We start from the raw sequence: 27,182 nt of genomic DNA, 5'->3' as shown, positions 1-27,182 counted from the left end.
AGCAGCAGGAGCTCGATGGCATCAAAACTGCCCTCCCCACAAAATCATAATTGTAAGCACCCACCTCGCCACCTCTGGAATACACATCCATTTTGGGCCAGGGATCCTCCAGCCCAGCAATTGCCATTCCAGGGCTGGCCAGGCATTGCCACTGCTTCTCCCTGCTGCTGCTGCCTCCACCAGTCCGTGAAGCAACAGCCGTGCAGCACAAATAATTAACTATAGCCGCAGTGGCCTGGTAGAGCCACCTCCTTCAGCCAGGGTCACGCAGGTCTCTCGCCGCTTCCCCGCTGAATATGGCCTCGGCACTCCTACCTGTAGAACCATTGACTATTAAAGTTATGTGCATGGCGGCCCATGAAGGGTGCCATGCTGATTTGAAAAAATACATAAATAATGGAGGAAAAGCGTTAGCCTCGATACAGGAGGACAAAATAACGCACAACATGGAAAAAAGCAAGTGCCGTGCTAACACTAGTAGCGTGGCGCCCGTGCCTATTAAAGTTATGCGCATGGCGGCCCGTGAAGAGCGCCATGCTGATTAAAAAAAAAAAAAACATTAACGGAGAAAATAAAAAACACCAAAAGACAAACGCGGGCCGTGCTACAACATATAGTGCGGCGCCCGTGCTCATTAAAATTATGCGCATGGCGGCCCAGGAAGGGCACCATGCTGATTAAAAAAAAGCACAATAACGGAAGAAATAAAAAACACCAAAAGACAAAAGCGGGCGCCGTGCTACAACGTAAAGCGCGGCGCCCATGCTTATTAAAGTTATGCGCCTGGCGGCCCATTCAGGGCACCATGATCATGGCATGGCATAAACAGGAAAAAGAGTACTCCCAAAAAACAGATTAACAATGTAAGCGAAAGGTAACTGTAGTTGGTCGTTGCTGCTCTTTGGGATACTGCAAGTGACATTTTGTTCCGTGAACCATTAAGGAAGCAGCAAAGAAGAGTGCCAATGCATTGAACCAATAGGAAGGCAGCAGGCGGGACGTGGGTCCTTTTCGGACTACACCAGGTCTTCCAGACAACACATGCGCTGTCTAGGCTCGACCTAAAAAGCACATTGAGTCTTCAGCAGGTCAAGCCGCGCACCTTCTGGATAATGTGCGGATTGTATTCTTCCAACAAAAAGGGATCAAACAGGTCAACGCGTTCCAGCACAATAAGCTTTGTTCATAACGTTGTTTGTCAAACGTCACCATTAAAATACGTTACAACGTAAACAGTGAGGATTCAAAGGTCCTTACGTCTCAGTCAAGTAGAAAACAGATTCCACGGTCATAAACACTGATAAGTGTTACAACTCTGTTTTGGGATGGATGAACTTGTTATAAATGTAAATGCTATTCATTTTCCAAATCTTACACTTTTCTCAGAAATATTGACAGTAGTCCGTTCTTTAACAAAGCTTGTTGTAATCGTATGAATTGTGTTTCAAAGAATTCTTGAAAGTCAAAAAGATCATAGAAATAGACAGGACTGGGTTCAGCACTACCAGACGCTCCTTTTTTATTATGATAACCTCTAACCCTTATGACAGTCAAATTCGAGCTCAACTCTCCTGCGGAGTATATATTGGTCAGATGATGTAAATACAGATAAAATCAAGTTCCTCTTGATACATATATATATAGAATAGCCCATAAAACAGTTGAAATTAAATCATTTCCTGCAATAGTAGTTAATCAGTCCATTTAAAAAAAAATTTTTTAAAAAGTAAATCAATCAAAAAGGTTAAAAAAAAAAAGTGAATGAATGGATCATAAAAACTGCATATCGCATAATTATGACAATTTTTTTCTTAACTAAATTAAAATTGAAACCTTAACATAGTAGCTGGTTTGCTCCATTTACGTTGAAGAATAAAATCTGATCATTATCTGGTTGGTCTGCAGCGTGATATTTTAAAGAATAGACTTTGAGTATATCCATATATGATATACCATACCTAGCTATAATGTCAATGTAATCTTAGTTTTATTCAGTGTGTTAACCAGCATATAATATTATTGTATTGCTTAATCCCCTGCCTGCGACCACGCCCTGTACCCAACCCTCTGCCGGCAGCCAACTTAATGCCACGCACGGTCTTTGGCCGTGCAAGGCATGGGTTGGCCATAGGGCCTTGCTTGTGGCCAGGTCCTGCGCCCAACCCCTGCGTGCACTTAACTCCCCCACCGCGCTGTTCACGAAAATCCACCTTTTAAACAAAAATAATAATTCAGAGCGAGAGTCTTGCAGAAGCGAGTGCGGTTCCCTGCGCTCCTGTGGTTCTCCCGCAGGACCCCAGGGGATTGCACTGGGTCCTGTGGGATCACAGAACCCCCCCACCCCCAATTTTTATCTGGTCCCTTTCTCTCAGGGGCCTAACCATAATTCCAATTAGTCAGTCAAAATAATTTAATCGGTTAATTAAAAACATATGAGTACATACTATAAGATCTCGTTAGTCAAGGGTAACTCTACCCTGCCCCTAATATCATTTAAACATTTTTTATTTTCAGCACGTAGGATCCTGAATAGCAGCTGCAACATTACTCTTCATGTTGCAGCCAGCCAATCAGAGCATGAGCCCCTGGCAGAAATTCATGCGAGCCTTTCACTCATGTGGGAATTAGGCAACCAGTTGGGGGCCCAATCAAATTGCCCTATTATTTGACGTTACGTGATTGTGGGACTCCCCAAAGCCTCCCATGAAACAAACTTGCAAGATATATGAAGTTTTTGAACCTTCATTTCTCAAAAACTACTGACCAGATTTACACCAAATCCCAAAACACGCTTTCTGGGCCTATATCTAGCTTTGTCATTTTGGTGTTATTCCGTTTAGCTGTTTTCGCTGTATTGTTCTTCAATATTCCTATGGAAAATTGGGTTTTGGGATGTTTTTTTTCTCAGCTGCCATTTGGCTGATCACCCTGAAACTTTCCAGGAAGGAGCTGAGATGGATGAAGTTTTGTAACCAAAGTTATTACCAAACCAAAAAACACTCTTCCTATGGTAACTAGGTTCTAACTATAACAACACATTGGCTTTTTGGAGAAAGGAAGGTTTAAAATGTGTGTATATTTAGAGACGCTGATACTCCATGTAGCCAACAGATCAATCGAGAAGATCTAATTAGCTGCACCAATTCAACAAAGATTTGTCGCCGGCCATTTTAGGGCTCTGAGACTTAGTCCACTGTCCTCTAAATAGTTAAAAAATATATAGGCAGCAGGTTAGGCGAATAATCTGACCCTCTAGTCCTGGTTAGGGTGGTACCAGAGGGATTCCCCCAGCCCAAAATGGTTCTGCGTTCCCATAAAATAAAAGTAATAAGGTGGGCTCCTGCCCTTTTTAATTTGAATCCCTCACAGATGTGCTAGAGCCAGGAGGGAGTTGTTGTTGTTGTTTTATTTGTTTTAGGGTTGGGGGGAGTTGTTCCGAGGTATTACCAGGCCACGAGGACCCCATCCACCGAAGTAAACACTAATGAGAACTATGGAATCTATCTTGTTTTAAATCTTAAGAGGGCAGTATGCAAAGAAATAGAACTACCTTCTAGACATGGCAACATGTGGGTCAAAAAGTATAGTTAGATTCTCTGCAGACCCTTTCTCAAATTCTCAGCCCCAGAAAATGAACAAGTTCCAAAATGCAACCGGCTATTAAAATCCAACCCCTGAATAGAATTTGGAATTTGTTAGTTTTCAAGTTTGACCAGTAAACCATACAGATGGACATAGCATGGATTCCAAGATAGTCTTCAGGTAACAAGCATTGTCGCATACAGTCATCAGGCAGTGGCAGGATGACTACATCCTGACACCCCCTCAGCTCAGTTTGTTATCCTCTCCATGACGTGCCATAGCTTCAGCCTGAAAATCTCAGGTCTGGCTTCTTTCCACCCCCACACCAAGAGTGAAAGGGGCCTCTGGAAGTAAAGTTGCAGTGTGTTCTATAGTTTTTATTTTACTTTCAGCAATTGTCAATAATAGGTGACATTAGTATAATGTTTTCATATGAATGCCCTAACATTCTTTCTTTGTAGCATAACATTTTTGTTTTCTGTCTTATGGAATAATAGGAGGTGAAGTAAAAGTGAAGACTTTAGACTGGCTGAAAAACGAGATCTGTGAAGGTAAGTAATAGCACTTAATTCCTAAATGTTTTACAGATACGTGTTTCCCAAGTCACATTGATGCCATTTTTTTTTAAAGCTATCAACAACAATCTTTTCTTGAGTCTCATATGACAGTACAGAACATTAAACAGTACAAATAATGAATTTCCATGACCTGTATAGTAACTTGTTAAAAAACATTAAAATCGTTCCACTTGCCCATAACCCTACTTCAGACACTTCCTACTGTGCTTGGTCAGTTAGCTTTTCAAATGTTACCAATTTATACGTGATCTTTTCTCTTCCAAGCACCCAACTGCTCTACAGAACCTTTAAAATGTATATTTCACCGCTTCATTGGCTCATAGAGATCAAATGTAATATACATGACAATTTGTGAAAAATCCTTGCATGAAATTGAGCATTCCCCATCAGGCACGGTATCTGTCACTTTCTTCCTACTCATGTAATAGACAGTTGTTGTTTTCAGCCATCTACATGCTCTGTCACGTGATGCCCTTGTAATTCCAGTAATAAACTCCTGCAGAGCACTATAGATTTTGCCATATAAAGTAATAACTAGAGGAAGTCTTTCATCAGTTAAAATGTCAACCATTACTTATGCATAACCGGGGAAAATACATCCTTTTTACTTGTCCTAAATGTGTACCAAAATGATAAAGGTGAATCTAGGACAAGTTTACATGCAGTAATTGGGAATTAAATTAGCCTAGTTCGCTTCACCATCGTCCCTTAGTCTTCTGCTCCCTATGATTCTACCCAGATCCACCCGTTTTGTCTTGCTAACTTGCTATAACTATGTTTGTGTACATTGTGTGTGAATATTGAAGAGTACGCATGATTCTCCTTTGATATACCAGGGGCCAGATATCGCTAATTACAATATTTTGCGACTCGCAATTAGAGACTCACAAAATGAAATGTAGTAATGTGTCTCAGACAAATTTAGCGATTTCCCCAATGGGGTAACGAATGTTACCTGCCTCATCGATATTCATGAGGCAGGTCGCAATTTGTGACCCAGTGAGAATGGCCTGCACTCACAGGGATGATGGCCTGCTGGGGTCTGCAGACCACCATGTCTGTGATTGCTTTTTAAATAAAACAATTGTTTTCTGAAATGCAGCGGGTTTTACTTAAAGGAAAATGGGATGCATTTAAAAAAAAAGAAAAATGAACCACTGCCTGCTCTTAAAAAATGTTGGTGCCCACATTCACAGTGGGAATGGGTCCCTTGGAAGCCTGTTCCCGTTTGCGAATGGGGTAACACCTCCTTCATGGAGTTGGTAAAATAGGAATGTTTTGCAACCAAATTCTCGTCGCAAAACATTCATGACTGCGACACGCCATTAGGAAGGGGCGCCCTTGAAACACCTCTTCTAATAGCAACTTGCAAACCCTATTTTGCGACTCGCAATTAGAGACTCACAAAATGAAATGTACTAATTTGTCTCAGACAAATTTAACGATTCCCAATGGAGTCACAAATGTTACCTGCCTCATCAATATTCAAGAGGCTGGTCCCAATTTGTGTCCCATTGGGAATGGCCTGCACTCACAGGGATGATGGCCTGCTGGGGTCAGCAGACCACCATGTCTGTGATTGCCTTTTAAATAAAGCAATTTTTTTCTGAAATGCAGCCCGTTTTACTTAAAGGAAAATGGGATGCATTTAAAAAATAAAAATGAACCACTTCCTGCTCTTAAAAAATGTTGGTGGCCACATTCACAGAGGGGATGGGTCCCTTAAAGGTCTGTTCCCATTTGCAAATGGGTAACTACCTTCTTCACGGAGTCAGTAAAATATTAATCTATTGTGACCGAATTCTTGTCGCAAAACATTCATACATGCCACTGCGACTCGCTATTAGGAAGTGACGCCCTTGAAACGCCTGTTCTAAAAGCAACTTGCAAACCCTATTTTGCTAATCGGTAATAGGTTACCGGCTTGCAAAATAGGGTGAGTACATGCTGTCAGCAGTTTTAGCGGTCGCTAACAGCCAGATTCTCTGTTTGCAACCGCTAAAAATGCTCGTACATCTGTCCCCAGGTTTGGTGTGACCATTTTTAAAGTACCTCTACTTTCTGCTTAAAACTTCTTTTAGCTGCAAGTCCCCTGGAGAATAAGGAGAATTGAAGACAATCTTTAGGTCGTTCTAAATTTAAAGAAAGACGGATCATGAGGATTCACAATGGGAGAAAAGTTCAAAAGTAGAAGCCTTTGTTAGATTTGTAAATTAAGGAAAGAAAAGGAAGGCAAACCAGGCCCTTTTGAAAGGTTCTCAGTAATCCAACCTGCTCTAAAATAGGTCTGTTTATTTGTCATGTATGAATGAGCATACTGAAAAATTGATGTACATGGGCTACATACCACTGCCATGTAGGGTTGGGCTCACGCCGTGGCAAGTTATTTTTCTTTGAAAAAGTCTATCAAGCCACACAATGTGTTGTGACTCCTCCATTTGTCCACAAGGCACATGGGTACCGAATCCATCTCTGAACCATCGCGGAACGGACGTACACCAGGAGGTGTTTAAGACCGTTCTTCACCTGTTTTGTGGGCCCACATAAAGCTATTTCTGCACCAACATTTCCGAAAAATGATCTGCGCTTTGACTCTACCCCATTATACTTCACCAGACACCTTTGTTGAACCACTGACTACAGTTCGATGCCCCGGAATCTGGGGAACTCTTGAGACCCCAACTCCTTTCTCGATCATAGACACCAGAATATGAAGCACGGAAGGGGGTGATAGAACAGACATCCTTCCAACTTTGCCCTTGGTGTGTCTCAAATATCCATGTTCAAATCACCACGACTCCTGCAATCAGTGCCTCTCTCTGACGGGGAACAGCCTTTACCACAAAGTTTTTACCACAAGTACAATGCATTTTTAACAACGGAAAATCTTTTACCACGCTTGTCTTTACTAAGCAAGTCTTTACACTGCATATCTGTTTGAATTGGTGACTAGTTTAGTTCATATATATTTTATGGGTAAATAAAAAAAGGGGGGTGGGGGGTCTCCCCCCAAAAAGTAAACCTGTAATCAACATAAATGTAATTTATTTTTAAATTTATAATTTCGTTTACGATATTGTTTTAAGATTATTGTATAATGTTTGAACAGGAAGTGGTAGGGTTAGACTATGACTGGATTTTTATGTAACTGTAAGCGTAATAAAATTATGCGTGGTAGTGGATTGCGTGGTAAAGGTATGTCAGATGTGAGTGAATTTAAATGTGTGGTAGTGGTATGCGTTTGGAGATCTGCGTTGTAAAAACCTGCGTGGTAAAGTAGTGGGTGGTATTGTCATATAACCCTCTCTGACTATCTCAACACCTCCTGCAAGTCCTGCCTCGCCTTCCGCTCAAAGAAGAGGTACCGCAGAGAGCAGCGCCGGACACACCACAAAATACATCCTGTAAAACGCCTCGCATTGTATGGAGACAAAAATCTACCTTGATGAAAGATCACAAGCCATTAGTGAATATTCTCCAGTGGCGGTGTGATTAAAAATCAGACACCAAGAATAGCTGGAGTAAGTTCTTAGTTGCTTCAATACCATTTTGATATTCAACATATACTAGGTGGAAGAAATGTGAGGGCAGGCTATCTGTCAAGAGCTCTACAGGAGTGTGAGGTGTCACTTTTATCACAAAATGAAGAGGATGATGAGGAATGCCTCATTGCTGCCACTGTTGTATGTTGCGAAGGTGGTTTTGTGGAAAGTGAGTTGTTTGAGTGTTTGAAGAAGGACGAGGATCTCCAGCTTATGCATAAATATGTGACAAAGGGACGGTTAGTGGAGAGTTTACAACCATACTTTAAAGTGGCTGATGAGCTGACTTTGGAAAAAGGGAATATGGTGGAGAGGGCACAAGTTAGTACTACCAAGGCATTTACGCAGCAGGATCATACATGCTGGCCATGATGGTCATTTATGGGAGACGATGACTAAAGGAAGATAAGATCTGTCTACTGGTGGCCCAGTATGGAGACAGAAATTGTTCAAGAAGTCAGTGAGTATGTAATATGGGCTACCCGTGACAAGCCTTTGAAGACAAGTACATGTCCACTACATCCTGTCGAGCTACCCGAAAGTCCATGGGCAACGTTGGCTATAGATTTTATTGGGCCATTCAGAGTTCTTCCCCAAAATCTGAAGCATGCTGTTGTGGTTGTTGACTATTGCAGCTAATGGTGGAAGGTTGAGTTTGTGGAAGAGCCTAACACCAAAGCAGTAACATCTTTTCTACGCAAATCTCTTTTTAGAGAGGGTTTTCCAAAGGAATTATTGTCAGGTAATGGGTTGCAATTTATCTCTAGCAAAATGAAAGAGTTTTGGATGTCATGTTGTGTGACTCACAAACCTGTGGCATTGTATCATACACAGGCAAACGGCTTGGTGGAGAAAATGAACCGAACGTTGGTGGAGTGAGTGCAGTGGACTGTCAAAAATGGGGTCAATGTGTGCAAGGCTGTTGATGGCATGTTGTTTTCTCACCGTACGACTCCCAATGGTGTTACGTACAAGACACCTTTCGAGATCATGAGGGCCCACGTACCCTCTCTTCCAAGGTTTCCATCATGGTTGAAGGGTTGGCGGTCTAGGTTGGAGCATGAAATACTCACGGATGTTGAAATTTGCTCAAAAGTGAAAAGATATTAAAAGAAAATGAAAGAGTATTTGGATAGTAAACATTGTGCTAGTAAAACAAGGGGTAGAATCCAAGTGAGGGATTGGATTCGCATCATGGAGCCTGTGAATGTACATAAATGGTCATCTAAGTTTAGAGATTCTGTTGAGGTAGAGGCAGTCAAGGGAAATGCTGTTAGAGTGAAAGGACACAAATGGTGGAATCCCAGCAGACTTGTGAAAGTTGATAATGAGAATCTTAGTCCAGACAGTACCATTGACCGTTTTCAGAAGGAGCAAGAAAGTAAAATATGGTCACCTAAACAGAAGTCATCAAAGGAATGTGAAGGGTATCAAAGCACAAACAAGGAAGAGAGGATGATAAAGAAACCTGTGAGGTTATTCACATAGAACAATGTCATAATATGTGATACCTCCGGGTCTAGCCAGCGCTATATCAAACTTTTCAAATAAATAAATAAATATAAGAAATGTTATTCATGTTTATCTATGAGCCATTTGAAATGATATCTGCCATAAGAAATTTTATCAATGTTCATGATACGTCAGGGTCTTCAATTTATCTGCAATTGTAGATTATTAGTTGATGTCTATCATAGTTTTATGTTTAGTGAAATAAATACCAGCATTTGTAAAGCGCACAGCTACCTCCTGAGAGGTGTCCCGGTGCTGGGGGCCGTCGGGAAGATTAAGCGAGCTATTGCCCACAATCACAAGGTGCTGGGCTAACCTGCTACTGGCGCCAGGGATCGAACCATGAGCCCCTGTGTTCCGGAGTCAGCCACCCTGGCCGCTGCACCACACCTCTTCCCTCAGTGAATGTGGTGGTGTCTAGTTTTTGGTTTACTTTTAGTTTACTATGTATAAGAGGGAAGATGTGGTGATCTAGGTTTGTCTGTGATGCTCAGAAATGTTCATTCTGGCATTCTGTGTTCTAAGATGGAATGTGTACCCTTGAGTTACTGACAATTGATTCCTGGCGCTGCTATGAAGGTACACCAATATGCGTCTCCTCCTGAATGCATGCAACATTTTCTGTGTTGTATTGTTATTACACCCATTTGACTTTCACAAGAAGGCTAAAAGGGGGGTAACCTGAGAGGCAGATGTAGGGGAACTCCTGGGATTGGAGTCTCCACCTCCAAACAGTGACTCGCCACACATTCTCCCCGGATTCACAACACCTGTCGGAGAAAGGCAGCAGGGGTTTTACCTCCTGTGGCCAGAGATAACATCAGATGAGTGGGTACTATCGTCTGCCACGGGTAGTGCCTAGAACTTACTATTCCCCCCCCCCCCCAGCATTCTTCCACGCAGTCAGATCTTAAACCCTCAGTATCTTCACCTTCTCAAGTAAGAGGAAAAATCTCCAAAAAAAAAGTAAAAGGCTCTTTTTCCGCACAGTCATCACGGCAAAAGAGTATACTTTCTATATATTTTAATACCCCAAAAAGATGGGACGCTCAGGCGGAGACTGGACCTACGCCCTCTCAGTTGTTACATTTTGGCAGAACACTTTCATATTACACTACAGGATGTAATACCACTGCTGCAAGAAGGCGACTTCATGGCGGCACTCGGTCTGAAAACGCATACTTTAATACACCGATTCACCCTACACATTGCTGGTATCTCAGGTCTGTGTATTAAGCAGACGTCATTATCAGTTCAAAGTTCGGCCGTTTGGGATGACAGCAGCCCTAAGAGTATTTACCAAATGCCTAGCAGTGGAGGCAGTCCATCTGAGAAAGCATAGCAGTCATGTCTTCCCATACCTCGAAGATTGGCTGATAAAGAGTTCAACGAGAGAGGGAGAGGTGCCTGCAGGATACACAAGCCACCATCAAATTGGGGTTCACAATAAATGCTACCTAATCACATTTACAGCCTCTTTAGACACAGCCCTGTCAGGGAGAAATCCTCAATTCGGTTTCAGCCACAGCATACCCCAATACCCAGAGGGTTCTCAATCTCCAGAACCAACTGGGGTTTTTTCAGCGACATTGTCACCTGACAGTCAGAACTGTGAAGCGTCTTCTGGGCATGATGGCATCGTGTATAGCATTATTTCCTCATGCCAGGCTCCACATGCAACCTTTACATTAGTTTCTACCCTAGCATCTCAGTGGTCACAAGCGGGGGGCAGTTTAGAGGATCTGGTGTTGGCCCTGCCCAGGGTCCATCAGTAATTACACTTGTGGTGCACCGAGAATCTTCTCAAGGTCAGACCTTTTTTGGACCCGATCCTGCAAGTTACTATCACCACGATTCATCACTCATAGGGTGGGGCGTGCCTATGGAGGATATGATGGTTCAGGGTTCTTGGACCGGTCATCAGCAAACACTACACATCAATATGCTGTAGGTTATACTGATTGAGATGACTCTAAAAGCCTTCCTCCTCAATATAACCGTGAAGTTGTTCTTCTCCAAACAGACAACATTACACAATGTATTCCATTCAAAAACAAGGAATAACGCACTTGATACAGTTGTCTCAACTGGCACAGGACATTTGGTACTGCGTTATTCGCAACCACATCATCCTCTTGGCAGAGTATCTACTGTGAGGGGACAATTTGGTGGTAGACCTGCTAACAAGAACACAGCAACAAGTCCACAAGTGGGAACTCCACCCTCTTGTCCTCCACCTTTCAACGGTGGGGGACAGTGGACGTGGGTCTATTTGACACTGTAGAAGACGCAAAAAGGAAAAAAACAGTCTATGGGCAATGTTCTTTGGATGAATTGGTCAGGGATATTTGCATACGCTTTTCTGCCTCTCCCACTCATTACATATCTTGTCAGGAAACTCAGACAGACATCTCTCAAGATGATTCTAGCAGCCCCCCACCTGTGCGCAATAACCCTGGTTCATTGCACTCTTAGAATTGTCCCTAGTACCTTGCAGGAAGCTTCCCAACATACCAAATTATCTAACAACAGGGGTAGGGTCAGGCATCCCAGCCCTGTGAAGTACCATGCATCAGGCAACAGGCGTTAGACTGAAATGCAAAGTCATGCATTGTAAGCATTAACGCCTGCCTGTATAGCCCTAGCGCTGCTAATTTCAATGCTCATTGCTGACTGAAACTCAAAGCTGGAGTGGCAGCGTGCTGTGGTGAGAGTGCTGCTCCTGGCAGACTGGGGCTGGCTGTCTAAGCCCTGCTAGTGCTATAACGTGACAGTATTTGGCATGGCAGATTACTTGATTCTGCTGAAGTCAAGAGAGGCAGTGCCCAGTGGAGTATGTCACCTCCTGCTGCTAACTGTGATGTGAGTGAAGGTCAGGGTGCACAGGCAGATGAGTTACTGCAGCAAATGGCAGTGCAGTGCGCACTGCCGTTGTCAAATAAAAAAAAAATCAGCATTTTGATCCCAGGACGACTGGACTCTGAGCCCAGAGCAGGCCAGCACACCACTTTAACTCTCTGTGCAGCTGCTGCTGCTGAGAGCCTGAAGAATCATGCCCAGGCGGCGCTATTTGCCGCCGCGGGATGAGTTGTTGCGGCTAGGACGGGAGGCGGCCGGCAAATATAAGTGAGTGACTGTCTGACAGAGCAGTCTAATCATTCTCACTGATTCTCTGATAAAATATATTTGGTTTATATTAGCGCACGGTCACACCGGCTACCTCATTCAGCCTGCCATGCTGTGTTACACAGCTGCAGTAAAGTTCTGAAGTCAGTCCCAGACACACATGCAGTCAGAGTCTGAACAGGACAATGCTGTGTAGTTCAGCGAAGATCCGCTGAACTCTTTTTGAAAATAACAATTAAGGCTGCCTGCTGTAGTGCCTCAGCCTGAGACTTCCTAATCAATGCCTGGAGGTGCTGCTGTCGAGTCAGCAAGTTTAATACTGGGTGTTGACTCTAGTGCCATTATTGTCAACTCCACCCACTGACTGAGCATGCAAGATAAATAAATACACAAGACAACTTTTGTTCTGGGAAAATATTGCTGCAGGTTTATTCCATACAAGAGTATGCAATGTGTAGGTGATCCTACGGGCGATCCAAGGGCAGGCAGCTGTACAAACCTATGCTGCCCCTGCCCGCCTGATGAGCCAGCACTGTGGGACACCCAGTCAGTGCTACACCTTATGTGATCCTCTTCCGGATCACGTGACACGTAGGTCTCTTATACTCACGCCCTTTTCAGGGCGGAGCGTAAAAGGGCAAACCCCCGGTTGGTCAGGCCCCCAACCGCCCGAAGGACTAACGGGGTGCCATCGCGGTTTTTTCAGGAACCTGCCCTGAGGCTCCTGGTCTATGGCTCTGGCACCCCTACTGTGCCGCGCAGAGGTACCCTTACTGTACCCGTCTGGTTCCAGATCGCCCTGTAACTCCACCACAGCTCTGGAGGCGGCTCCAGTCGTCACCAGAGCCCCCCCCCCCCACACACAAGCTATATTGTCACCTACACCCTGCCATTCCCAGCACCTCCTGCAAGTCAAGCAGGAACAGGTCCATCCCCACAGGAGATAAGTGGACCCCATCCTTCAACTTTGGACTGAATCAGCTCGTGCCTGATGAAACCCAGCCCCCTCTGATCTGTGAACTTACGCATAGAACCATTGACCCTTTTGCAAGAGTGTTCCACCGCCTCGCTGAACGTGGCCCCATGCCAGTTTCTGCGCGGGATGATTTCAGACCACCAGAGCTCGCATTGTCCCACGCGTTTGCTGATTTCCCCCAAGTCAGACTTCATGGCTTGTAACAGTGCCATCCTCCCTATGGGAATAAGGTTGTTGCCCCCCAAATGGATCACCAAGATGTTGGGGAGGCCGCCCCTTGAGCCAGTCGTTGTTCTAGTCTGTTAGTGATGCTGCTCCATCTCATTCCAGGGAAGCCCATCCAAACAAATTGCGTTTGTGTAAACCCCCGCATCCAATTCCTGCGTGTAGCCTACTGCGCCACCCTGGCAACGAATGAATGGCCGATCACCCACACTCGGGAACCTGGTGAATAAACGGACTCCATTTTTTACACACTTGTTTAATGTTCATTAAAACACGCATTATAATGATCACTACAAACCACTGCACTCCATATTATAATTACATGCTGAGCCTTCAAGGGTGAATGTAACGCTCAAAGCAACGTGATTGCCAGCGCCCAACCCTCTTTATTCCCTCCGGCTCCATGCCTGCCTTGAATGCCGCTGTGCCGCCCCAATTCTAAAGGAGTGGCTGGAATACTTTTTGTCAGGGCGAGCAAGGCCAGTGCGAGCTAGGCAGGTGCCCATGATCCGGTCTATCTGGAATTTAGTCAGGGGACCCAAGTCTGCGTGTATCAAGAAGTACCCCTGAGCCGCGGGGCGCACGGACATGTAATCCCTAACTCTAGCAACTGGGAAATACCTGGGATTCCCTAGTGGTTCCAGAACTACATCGACCCCTCGCCCTGCTTGATCAGTTTTGGATTTCCTAATACGTATCACCAGCTTATCCGTTAGTTTAACGTCCTGGTTGACGCCAGACAAGTCTGAATTTGATCTGGCTACCAGTTCACCCATCCTGAACGCCCCAAAGAATGCCAGGCAGAAAGCTGCCGAAAAGAGTCTGGCCTCAAATTGGGAGTGGGTGACCTGATGTACTACATCTAGCATCCCCTGGAGTGAAATCAATGGGGCTCCTCGTGTCGGGGGTCCTACCCACCTCTCTGGCACACCCCTTGAGGGCCGCCCTAATCAGGAAGGACTTGGTAGGGTCCTGCCCACCCTTCAGCTTAGTGTCATGGCTCACCGCCGCCAGGTGGCCACAGACCCACGAATGGCTCTTCCCTTGATCTTTGGCCCATAATACAAACGCCTGCACCTTCTGATCCAGGGGAAGTGAGCCTGTGCTCAGGGTCTCTGTGACACTTACAAACGTGTCAAAATGGGCCTTGTACTTCTTCCTGGTCCCCGGTGCCAAGGAGCGTTCCCCCAATGATCTCAACCGCTGCTCCACTGCAGGATGCGCCATAAGTGTGCCGGGAAAGGTGTCGTCTCCGATCTCGCCCGCGGCCAGGCCTCCCGGAAACGGAGTTACTGAAAACGAGAGAGAGTGCCAGCTGCCACATTTTTGACACCCTCGATGTGCCTATCCCTAAATTCAATGTTGCAGCGCAAGCCACCCCTAACCAATTCCCGTAACAGGCACAACACCAGGGGGCACCTCGCTGTCTGCCCATTGATTGCCTACACCACAGCCATGTTGTCAGACCAAAAAATTACCTTCCTGTCTGCTAACACCTTTGGCCACAAATGCAGAGCAATCACAATGGGGAACAGCTCCAGTACAGTTATGTTCAGGGTTATCTTACGCTGCCGCCATGCATTCGGCCACTTCTTCGCACACCATTCTTCCCCCATTATGGCACCGAAACTCTCTCTCCCCGAGGCGTCAGTGAAGAGGCACAGTTCAGGGCTGCCTGCCCAGGGGCTCTCCAGAACACTGTCCCATTGAAGTGCCTTAGGAACTCGAACCACATTCGCAAGTCCTCTTTCAAACCTCTGCCCAGCCTCACCAGATGATGTTTCTTGTGTACCTTGGCCGTTGCTCTAGCTAGCATTCTTGCAAATACTCTCCCACCCGGGATGACTCTCGCTGCGAAGTTCAGCTTACCCAACAGACACTGGAGCGCGCCCAGGTTAGCCTTGTCCTTGCCCAGTAATACCTGAATATCCCGCCGCAGATCCTCAAACTTCTCAGCAGGGAGCCTGGACTCACTGTTGATGGTGTCCAGTTCGATGCCCAAAACTGTGAGAACCTGGGCCGGACCTTCAGTCTTACCCGGTACCGGGGGGACCCCAAGATGCCCCGCCAGGTCTTGGAAGCACTTTAATCCCTTGCTGCAATCTTGGGTACCTAAACCCCTGATGAACAGGAAGTTATCCAGGCACTGTGTTACTCCCTCTATGCCGTATGCCCAGGAGAGCGCCCACTGGAGGAAGGAGCTGAAGGTATCAAAGTACGCACAGGACACCGCGCAGCCCATTGGCATGCAACGATCAAAGAACACTTCGCCCTGCCATTTGAACACCAGGAGGTGTTGGCTGCCTGGCTGTACCGGGAGTAGACGGAAGGCAGATTCGATGTCAGACTTGGCCAGCCAGACCCCCTTACCTTCTCTCCTTACCATGTCCACTGCCATGTCTAGAGAGCAGTAAGAGACTTCCAGCCTGTGTTTCACCGAGTCGCCTTCCGGATAGGACAGATGGTGGATCAACCGATAGGCCCCCGGCTCCTTCTTGGGAACCATACCCAGTGGGGAGATTAAGAAATGCTCCGGGGAGGGGGCGGTGATTGAAGGGACCCGCTACCCTGCCCAGTGCCACCTCCTTCTGAACCTTCTCCCTTACTACTTCCGGCAATTCCCTGGCTGACTTGAGATTTCCTGCATCCCTACAACCAAGGGGGCCCTGGTATGGAATCCTGAACCACTCCACGAAGCTGTGAGCTAAGAGCAGTCTATCTTTAGAGTTGAGATAAGACCTGAGCAGGGGAAGGAGGTTCTGTATGATGATGGGGTAGGGCCCCTTGACATTAGCGTTTAACAGAGTGTCGCTCGCCGGTGTTCGAGGGTGAGCTGGGGGGAGGGGGAGGCAGCGGGTGGTCCTGTCTCCTCAGTGTTACTGGCTATCTTGTCTCCCAGTGGCAGGAGGTGGACCCTCTTGCCTGACAGTGCATGACACAGCTGGGTGTGTGGCCCCACACTTGCTGCAGCTGTGGGCAAACTTGCAGACCTTGCCCCAGGAGCATGACCCTGCATTAAAAAGGCTGTTTGAAAGAGCGTTTCCCAGTCTGCTTAGTCCCTTTTTGGTTGTCCCACCCCTTTTGATTCCTGCCTGCCCCCTCCTTTTGCTTAGCGGTGAATTTTCCCATGTGTTGAACCCAGAGCTGGTTCTCTTTTTGATCCCACCCTAACTCTGGGCATAAGGCCATTCTCTTGCGAAAGTCCTGATCGTAGTTGAACCACCCAATCCCGCCTGACAGTTTCCGCCTCCTGTTGTATGGTGTGGGAATATTGCATTAATGCCTGTTCCTGCTCTGGATACTTCTCCATAATTACTGCCGACAGGATAGTGAATGCCTCCACCCAGCTCTCGATCGTTTTCTCAGGCCATCGTTGGTATCTCACTTTCTTATCCTCCTCTTTACCCCCCATTTTCCAGGTATCTGCACCTGCCGCCCGTGCATTAATATGGTCAGGATGTCAACAAATTCCCGCCTCCAAATCCCCTCTTTAACCGCCTGGGGCACCTGCCAAGACCATGAACAACGTCCCGACGCCAGGGGTGCCACCGTAATGGGTGGCAGGGGCACCGCCACCGTTGTTGGGGATCAGTAGGGGTGGTGGCGGAGTGGGGCTGCTGTGGGATGGTCGACACTGCCCCCGGACCACTGGTCGGCGGCGGACTCGGTTCGGCCGCATTATTAGCATTTGTGAGTGTCACCAGCTGGTTGCCATCCAAAGCTGGAGCAGAAGTGACTGGAACTGTGTTGCTGGTGCCCAACGCTGCGTTGGGCCCTGCCCCCAGTCCCCACCGCCGTAACGGCTGTAATCGCGCTGCTGGCCTGGCCCCCCCAAACCTGCATTACTGTTGGTACCCCAGCGGGCGCTGTAGCCGGCAACGGAGATGGTGGTGCAATGGAATCTAACCGCGTCTGAAATTGCGCATCAAACTCAGCATATTGTCCATCACCTTACCCATTTTTTAAAAAGTTCTCGGCGCCTGCTTCGGCAGTGTTCGGTGCGGCCGCCGGTACCCATGTGGGTCCTGGTTCTTGGGGGGTGAGCACTGCTCTGACCTTCGCTGGGGGTGGGTTCAATGGAAAGTCCTTGTTGGTGGGCCTGCGCACCCGCTTGGATCTGGCTGATCCCTGGTCCACGAGCCCAGGTGGGATGTCCGCCACCACCCCGGAATCCTTGTGCCCATTCCGCTCCTTTAGCCTTGGCCATGGTCATGACATTCTCCCAAAGTGTCTCCTGCGACGTGCTGCGCTGGGACTCATCTACACAGCTGATTTGCGAGAACAATGGGGCGGGTGTTCTTTGGCTGTCCATGACTCTGGGATGCCGCGCCGACTGTCTAGAAGTGCCCTGGGGGAGAGAAAATTGTAAATACTTGTCCTGCCCCTCCTTGAGGGTGCCACCACACTACAGGGCCGCCGGGGGCCTTGTTTCCCAATCCCCGGCGCGTGTCCAACCCACTCGTGCCCCGATACTTACTTCACTTCTTGATTCCTGACAACCTAACCTTCTGAACGGTCGCGGGAAGAAACGGATTTGAGCTGTGGGTGATCGGGCACCTGTGGGGGCGAAGCGTCCACGACAACGGATCCAGGGGTGATTTGGTTGCTGTAATTCAAATTGTAGGATAAGACACTTCACAACAATCCGAGCCCATCCTTCAAGGCTCATATTGCCCCGCCAGCGCCCCACCCAAACGTTTTCGCCCACGCTTGTCTGGGTACCTCCCCAGCCTACTGCCCCTTATCTCTCAGGCGCCCAGTGCGGTGGGCACATGTGTGGCAGGGGGTCGGCCTCATGCTCTAATAATCCCCTCACCAATGCCTGCTTGTCCCTTAGATATGAACCTCCTTATTGGTCCCGAGCGACCGGCTTCCAGGGATAGGGCCCGAAATGTTCCTAGATGTGAAGACAGTAAAATGTCATTGTTAGCATACAGGCACGATCCTCCCACACGCACTGCCCCTAACCCCAATGATCCTTGCCACGGCAATCTGTGGGCATAGCTGCACCCACAACGGACCTGGGGCACATGCCATGCACCTGGTGCCCGCACTCCCAGGTTTCACTTACGGGCTCGTCTGAAAGTGCCCTCGTGCCCCCCATGCGATGGTAACCCACAGCTGCACCCTTGGTTACCACTTGTGGCTGCTACCGGCCCAGCCCTGTCTGCTTTTGCTGAAGTAATTGCCCAGCAACTAAATGATCCGGTGCCGCCCGGGTCCTGTTGCTGCTGCGGTCCCGCAGTTGGGACCCAAGCGAGGACGCGGTCTCCCTGATGTGGGGGGGGAGTAATTGTTCTGCTTGCTCAGAACTCTCACCGGAACCACAGGAGCACACCCACACACCGAAATGGTAGTGGAGGAAAACACCTTGCCCACATCCCAAAGGTCTGGCCCGAATCATCAAGCAAAACATTATTGGTGAACAGTAAACATCGTAAACTCAATTCACTCGGATACAGTGAGGCCGTGGAAGGGGTCAACAACTTGTTACTGCTCACAACTACGCAAATGTAAACCTTTAAAACATTCCAATAAAACCCGTCGCGTAACACTACATGACCCACCTGGGGATCAAACCGGCAACGTAGTTATTCCCAGTGACACACTGTAATCGCTTGAGTTGTTCGTACGCGAAACGAAACCAATAGCTCAGTTTAAATGGACATCAGCATGTGAAAACATGTAAAACATTCTAACATTTAAAACGTGTCGGTCACAACCCGATGTGCCTTCAGCGTTACTGAGGCAAACGATTACATCCGCTACATTATCCCCTATGCAGGCTCTCTCGAAGCCCTGGAACTGGCATCGGCCGACCGAAATTCCTAGCGCATCAGAGCCACAGCCAGGCTCACCGCAACATGTAACCCCAGGAGGTACTCCCGGTACGTTACGGCTACCCAAAGTGGTCTCTCCATGCTGCCTTCCTTCGATGAGGGTCTGACTGGGACCTGTTGGGATCTGCTTGTGACCGTCGTCATATGCCCGGAGGTGATTGCTATCCCTCGGCTGCCTCGACATCCACCGAGGTTGCTGCGGTTCACTGAACCGGGCACCCCGCAATTCTAAAGCTGCCCCAGGGTGCTGAAGCTGGGGCTAAGGCAGCTTGACAGTTGCGCCGGGGAGGGCCCAAGGACTCTCGTGGCACCCTCCCGGCAGATGCTGGCTCGCTGGAGGGGGGGGGCCTCAGCACCGCAGTGCTTTGGGGGTTGTAGCAATGCCACCCGCGCAACTCCTGAAACGCTGCCGAAGGCGCTCCATCGGCCGAATTAGCTCTGAGTCCCACCAGTAGACGTTTCACTGACCCATGGATAGAAACTCCCATGGCCCCCTTGCGGGACATAAGCCCATCCTAAATACTATCAACAACCGTGGCGTGTGGACGATACAGGGCAGGAGCCCTGTGCCCCAGAACCCAGATGCCCCACGCTCCCCTCGCCGTTCAGCAACCCATGCGACCCGGGCCTCTGCATCCACAATGTCCCCCATCTAGCGCGTGCGGTCTACGCCCCCGCCGATCACATCGTGCACAGCAAATTTAATTTTAAGCCCGGGACAAGACCACCCTCTCTCCGGCTCCCAACAGTCCTCCCAACGTCTCCTTTGCCGCAATTACCACAAACCATCGGCCCTCTGGCCAGGCCGGGCAGCGCACCCATAAGGGTGGAAAGGGGGAGAACGGAACGCTACCGGCTAGTGGCAGGGAATTGTCCGAAGAGAGAGGGGGCTGACTCACCTCGGTACCCGATGGGGTCCCTGACCAACCGGGACGTTCCACGACAAGACGACGGCGACGTTCCACGACAAGACAGACGGTGTGGCTGGTGAGACAGAGACCGCCTGGAGGGGTGGGGGAGGCATATAAACCCTCCCCCCACCTCGGCGCACCGGATATGACTCCCCTGTGGAGCCTTGGCGAATGGACTCCCCTACCGGAGCCCAAGGACTAGAGAGGGGTGAGGTGGTGCCTAAATGGCACTAAAGGGCCGCCCTTCTGGGATGGCCCCATACTATAAGTTAGGCAGCTGAGAGCTAATCTTATCTGTGCTGCTGACGGCAGTGCCTGCGGGGCTGGGCAGGTAGCGAAGCGCCAATCGTGACCGCTTCGGTTAATGGTGTCATTTGGCCTGAGAGGAGAACAGTTTTTTAAATAACTACACTACAGCTCCCAGCGCTGGCTGCCGATTCAGCTGTGACCCACCCATTTCACTGTGTGTGCCTCAGCCTTGCCCAGCGGCCAACCGCGGAGTTGCGCCGAGTCAGCTGACTGTTGACTCATAATTTTAATCACACGCTGAAGCTGAGAAGACTCTTCGAATTCTCAGCCACAGTGCGTAATTAAAATTACGAGTTCCGTGTTGTTTGGACCTCTCATCGCCAATGCTTTTTCCTTTCCATTCTTAGTATTGTAGTTCTATATTTTCCCTTGTAAATTCAGAACTAGAAGAAGCAAAAACAAAACTCAACTGGGTGAGCTATGAACACATGCATGGAATTGGGAAAGTTGAAAATTCTGTTTCAAATAGTAGATGTGCAACATGTTTAAGTGCTATTTGAGCTTTCTTGCAAATAGAACAGGTGTGCTATGAGCAGTAGGCGCACCAGCTTCCTTGATGGAAGTATGACAATTTTGCAGCGTGCACTGCTAACGCTCGTGCACACAAATCATCTGTAGCATGGGAGCAGCTCCATGTTGCTCTCTCTCACCCGAGTACTTCTCTCCCTCTTCCACACTCAGTGTTGCTCTCATTCGTGTGTATGCTCCTCCCGATCCCACAGTATTCCTCTTCCTTGTGTGCTGCTTTCCACTCCCGGTCCCATACCGCTCACAACTGTACCTCCATTGCCCCCACCCCTCAGTCCTATGTTTTTTAATTATTTGTTTTTAATTTTATACCTTAAAAAAGCACTTTCCCCTGAAGTTATTTACTGATTACTTTCTCAAAAAAATTAAAAAGAGACACTTGCGTCAATTTGGAAGCGTGCATGCATGGTCATGCACAGGAGCTTGCATAAAGACTCGTATATAACATCACGCATGCTCTATCGCACCTTTTTTCTTCTTCTTTGTTGCTAATGCTGTACAGAGTACAGCATAATGGATTGGTAGAGCCTATAGGCCTCAAAGATGAGACCTATTAGACCTGATTGAGTCCCAGGGGCCCAGTGGGCAAAGGCTGGCTGAGGTAGGAGGCAATTTGTTTTTCTGCTGTACCAAACGGCAACACTATTGAAGACTGAGATGAGAATGTTGTTGGTGCCTCGCATCCTGTTTAGTCTGGGTCACACTTGGGACAGAGAGTCCCTGGAGTCCACACTGAGATGGTCTGCAACTGTGCATCATTACTAGCCAGGGAGGAGTCAGGGGGCGCAGTCGGCAAAGCCTGGCTATGGCAATTTGTTGTTAGTTGGCTTTTCTGTTGATCCGTCTGGCAACACATCAATGTGTCCAACCAGGCTCGGGGTGCACAGCTCCGATGTTTTCCAGCCTCAGCCTGTGCCCCTTCCCGACCCGAGTGTGTGTCTATCTTATCTGCACAGAACTTTAATAAAGTACTGCCTCTGAAAGACTTGTTTAATGTTTAATATCATGGTTACGCATTCACTTAACAGTATATCAGGTTACAAGGGCACAAGTGCCTTTTAATTTCTGGGGCTTTGCAGCAGTTTTAAAACCTTGTTAAAGTTTCTTGTTGCTCAAATGGATGTAATTTCTGATATGTATATGTTTTCCTTGTCTTTGTTGCTTAATTTTGCTCGCAAGAGAGTGTCACTCACAGTCGTTGAAATGTCACTCATAATTATACAAAAATTACGAAAATGTCACACATAGCAACCTGAAACCTTGGCAGTTATGGGCATCCACACCCAAACAACTCAACCTGGCAGTTTGGCTCTTGAAGTTGTAGAGTTTGGATACTTGAAATTGCCACTAGTGTGTGTGGACATTGTAAAGGAGGCAAGACGCCCAACCACAAGAACTTGTTATGCAGCTAGTGGAAACCTTTTGTACACTACTGTAAAGCCTGGCACATAGATCCATGTGCGCCTACTCTACAACACTCACAAAGTGATTCTGTCGCACCTCCTCTGTGAAGCACTTCCGCTGCTCCGGCAATGTTGCAGAATCGGCGTTTGGCGTACAGAGCTTGGAGTGCGGCTTGGCGTGGCTACTGGTCGGCCGATAACTTGTGCCTGTGACGACAACTTGTGCCCCCTTCCCCCCTGCGCAAGCAGCCCCGTGGTTTCAGCGATCTACACCGGGTGTGGCTTGCGGTGCGGTGTGATGTGCGGACTGCGGTCTGGGCTGAGCGTGGGACTGAACAGTAGGGAGGCCCAACTCTGCCCTGTTCTACCTGCCTTACCTGCTTCTCAACAGTGCCTGAAGTGCCTGCGGGGCAGGTGACCCAAGCTGTGACCTACTGACTGCAAGTATTACACGGGCCATGGGTCAGCGGGTTGGCTTCTGATATCACCGACCCACCGCGACCCATACATCTGAGCTCAGCCTACGTGTGCAACTCGTGGAGCTCCGGAGAAAACCTGCCGATGCCTCCCTCGCCCTGCCACTTTGCTGCTACCACCACCCGCTACCACCATTAACCTACCTCTACCGACCTGCCAGCTGAACGGAAACAGCTCTGTACAGCTCTGCCCTTGCCCTGGTCTGCTGCCCTCCATTTCGTCTTCACCGGACTATACCAGATTTTTCCCTGAAACTACACCTGTTCAACTGCCAGGGAGCAAAGTTAGCTGCGTCGGGCAGCAAGGCGGTAAGGAGAGGAGGACTGGCGTGGGGGGACTGAACGAAATACTAAAACTGAAAACCTAAGCAGCGCCTGTGATTGTGGCCACGATTCCGACAAGGTCCCCAAGGCGCACAAGCTATAAGGCTACAAGGCTGCAAGACCACAGGGGTGAGTAGCACAAAAACAGAAGGCACCACAGGAGGCATCACATTAAGCACTATTTGAGCAAGCACTCATAGCACTCACTGTACGCACTGGATCCACCTGACCTGACTCGAGCGGCCTGTACAACAGCATGCCAGTGCACGCAAACTCTTAGCCCACACCGGCAACATCTAAGCATAAACCCAATCAAATCCAGACTAGCCGAGGAAACAAGCACAGCGAGTCGAGGGTACTCAAGAGAAGGCAAGGTCGCCCAAGGAAACTGTGTGGAACTGCATGGTAGACAACTTAAGCGGGACAATATAGGGGAAAGGAAAAAAGAAAAAATACAACAAGGTAGTTGCCGTCTGGCAAGGACCAGTTAAGGAAAGCGGGGAAAAGCTAGATGGGGCATTGTTGATAACTACAATAATGAGATCGGGTAAGGCAAGGCAGCAGGTGATAGTGAACACTAATAAGAAAACGCGCGGGCAACAAAGAAGGCACTTTCCAAAGGAAGCGAAGAAGAACAGATAAAGAAAAAGAAGGAGGAAATCCTCCTGATCTCACCACTCTTCAACAGCCCGCAGGCTCTACCAAGGCAAGTGGTGCAATCACCCGGACCATTCCGACCAAATCAAGCCATCAACCAAGAATATACACTAAATTCTCCTTCATAAAAGACGCCGGGCCGGCTTTGTGCCTGGCAAGCGACAAAGAAAGTAGCCTCCCTACTCCTCTCCAACCAATCAAAACACACCAGATAGCGCAACAGCAGTTGAAGATAAACTGCGGCGAGTCTGCAGTCGCAAGGGAAAGGTCATGCACAGCAAGACTAGGAGACACAAGCGAAGAAAAAGGGAAGATTAAAGGGAACGGGGAACTCGGGCAAATAAGCAAAGACATACGGAACCAACCAGAGCTGATCGCGCCAAAAAATATCAATAAACCCAATGGGAGTGAGAAATCGGCCCAGGACAGGCCATAGATTATGCAGCGGCAATGGAAGAGGAAGGAAATGAAAGCACCAACAATCATATCCCTCCCACTCACATCAAGGAAGAAACTCCGGATAAATGGTTACCACACCAACTGGGAAAATAGGAGGGGAAGTCACAAGTACCTGGAAACCCCACCAATAATAATATCATCTTAAGGGGAGAAACAGGACCTCCCGAACTCCCCCAACAATACAAGGGACATTCAGAAGATGATTCCAATCAAGAAAAGCAACTCAACTTCTCATCCCCATTTGTGCTTAATCCCACGGTGGCCACGATAGGTAACAAAGACCCCACACACACGCCAACCAAAATGGCAGCCGGAAAATTCAACTCACTTCTTAAACAACAACACCAGAATGGCCGGACCAACCAACCCAGGAACAACTGCATGGCCAACTCCTGGAAGGCACTGCTCAATTCGAACCAAACAAAAAAAAAAGGGCCATACATTTCAACAACTCAGGATACTGAACCAGAGTCATCTTACCTCACATCAGAGGAATGGGAGGAATTGGTTGCTTCATATTCTCTTGCCCCACAAGTTGAACTCCAAGGAAAAATAGCTCTCCAAAGCTTAACACCAACCAGGACGAACTGCAGGAAAAAGAAGATATTTGGACCACACTGTTACACACAATGCAAATGCCGGTAAATGCCATGCAATACCAGTCTGAAAAAATGGACATCCAACTATCAGTCCTCAATTCACTTTCGATCTTCGTCGCAAACATCGATGACAAATTGGCAGATTTTAAAAATCTGATCAGAAGGGCACAATCGGAGATACAAATTGTACAGGCCAGCTGCACCTGCATAACAATCGTAGATAAGCCGGCACCTCTACCAACAGTAATGGACAATCTCCTTTCTGACATAAGAGATGCTGTGACACATAAACAAGCAAAAAAAACAGCCCACGAGAAAGGTCGAGCAACAACTAACAAACTTAACAACTCGGGATCTGACCCAGTGTACTCAGGATCTGACATCAGAATCAAGGCCGCCCGAGGAGGGCTTGGACCCGACAAGAACAGACGCAAAAAATCTAATAAGTCAAAGATCCCCAACATCCTCAAAGAACAACTCAGTATTCAAAAGTAATCCCCCTGAAAAAATTGTTTTAACAACTAGCTTGTTAACCTCCAAACAGCAAAGGTAACACCAGAGGAAGGAGCGAAATAAAAAACGAACACAGACGACTATATCACCCTGCAGGGGCAAGAGAAATGGTTCTGGAAAAGATCCAAAGGAAGATCCTCCAGACACTCCAATGCAGGTGGGTGATGCGATAGAAACTGACCAAGAGTCATCAGAATGCCGACTGTGAAAGAGGGGACAGAAACAAAAGGAAGCATCTCCCCTAATATATCTACAAGCGGTGGCGCTGACCCCAAGAGCGAATTCTAGGAAAGCAAGGGACGCACACAAGAGGGTACAATTATAACAGGCCTTGGCACCGAGACAGATCCGACATGTGGAAGGTGCCCGCACAGTCCCGGTATTAACAACATCAAGCGAATCCCCTGAGTCAGCAGATGTACTAATAGTTAAACAGGACTCAACAATCTATCAAACAGTGTATCTGGGCTCTACAACAATTGTGTTTCATCCTGAGTACAAACCAAAGGGACGGGTCGACATATTAAATAGTGAAAACATTCTACGCCTACTAAGGTCCATCAGTAGCTTGAAGAACCTAAAAACCAACGACCTAGAGTCAATTGAATTTGTTGAGTCTCCAGACCAACCGGGAGTGGAAGCAACTAAAACAGTTTGGGCTACACCAGGCCTAGCTGATAAAGTTTTAAAAGAACACACTAAACTCAATGCCTGGGGAATTAAGCTATGGCCCTTCACCAAACCAAGATACCCGGAGCCCTTAACTGCCAATACAGAAAATCAAAAAGAACCTGGGCAGGCTCATCCGAGTACACGTTCATACTCAGTGCTGCGAGGAGCCCGAAGCAAAAGTCCCAAGAGCAAAGATTCCAGAGACCAGCATACTTATAGGACAAATATAACCAAAAGCACAGCCCCACAAGAGTGGAGTTGGTTATCTAGGACTATAAACACTAAAAGTCCAAATCTGTGACATACTTAGCTCCCCGCACTCAAAACAACAAAAAAAAACCTGAACCTTTGCTCCTGGAACATCAACAGCATGGGAGATAAGACTCTGGACCCGGAACTGCAATCTTACCTCCAACATTTTGATATAGTCTCACTCCAAGAAACTTTGTACGAATCACCAACAGCACTCCAGGGATTCAACTTGCACTTCCTACCAGCCATAAAGAGCGCCAAATTTGGCCATAGTAAGGGAGGCCTTGCCACATATAGCTCTATAAAGATCATTTAAGCAATGGAGTCAATGACGCACAGTTTAGCACACCCAAATGCCATGAAAGCACTTAGAATCACCTTACAGGGAGAGGTTAAAAATGAGCAGATAATTCTTATAAACCTCTATGTACACCTGCGCGACAGAACTAAAGGCAACCAGCAACTAATGGAGGGACTAGAGAAAATTCTAACAGAAGAGCAAACAAACAGCTTGATCATCACTGGGGACTTCAACTTAAATATGTTCAGGAACACAGCTGAAGACAACCACACGGAGGAGGACCCATTCACATGGGATGTAGCAACACAAGACAACAACTCAGGTGTAAGACACACGAAAATAGCTCAGAGGCTTCTAGCGACCTCGGAGCAGCTGGGCTTTCGAGTATTAAATGGAA

General features: G+C 47.7%; 1 protein-coding gene across 3 annotated transcripts in view; it reads left to right on the top strand.

Annotated features, from left to right (window-relative positions):
• The window catches only part of METTL22 (methyltransferase 22, Kin17 lysine), a 145,233-nt gene that overhangs the window by 85,104 nt on the left and 32,947 nt on the right, over nucleotides 1-27,182 (top strand). For 2 of the 3 annotated variants that reach the window (XM_085628337.1, XM_085628338.1), the window contains exon 7: nucleotides 4,080-4,133. The exons of the other annotated variant lie outside the window; for it this stretch is intronic. In XM_085628337.1, coding sequence (XP_085484463.1) covers nucleotides 4,080-4,133 — 54 coding nt within the window. The remainder of the gene's footprint in view (nucleotides 1-4,079; nucleotides 4,134-27,182) is intronic. 3 annotated transcript variants of the gene reach the window in all.

This window comes from Triturus cristatus, chromosome 10 (assembly GCF_964204655.1).
Source record: "Triturus cristatus chromosome 10, aTriCri1.1, whole genome shotgun sequence".
Lineage (NCBI taxonomy): Eukaryota > Metazoa > Chordata > Amphibia > Caudata > Salamandridae > Triturus > Triturus cristatus.
The sequence above is the reverse complement of the archived record's forward strand: the minus strand, read 5'-3'. Positions and strand labels throughout refer to the sequence as shown.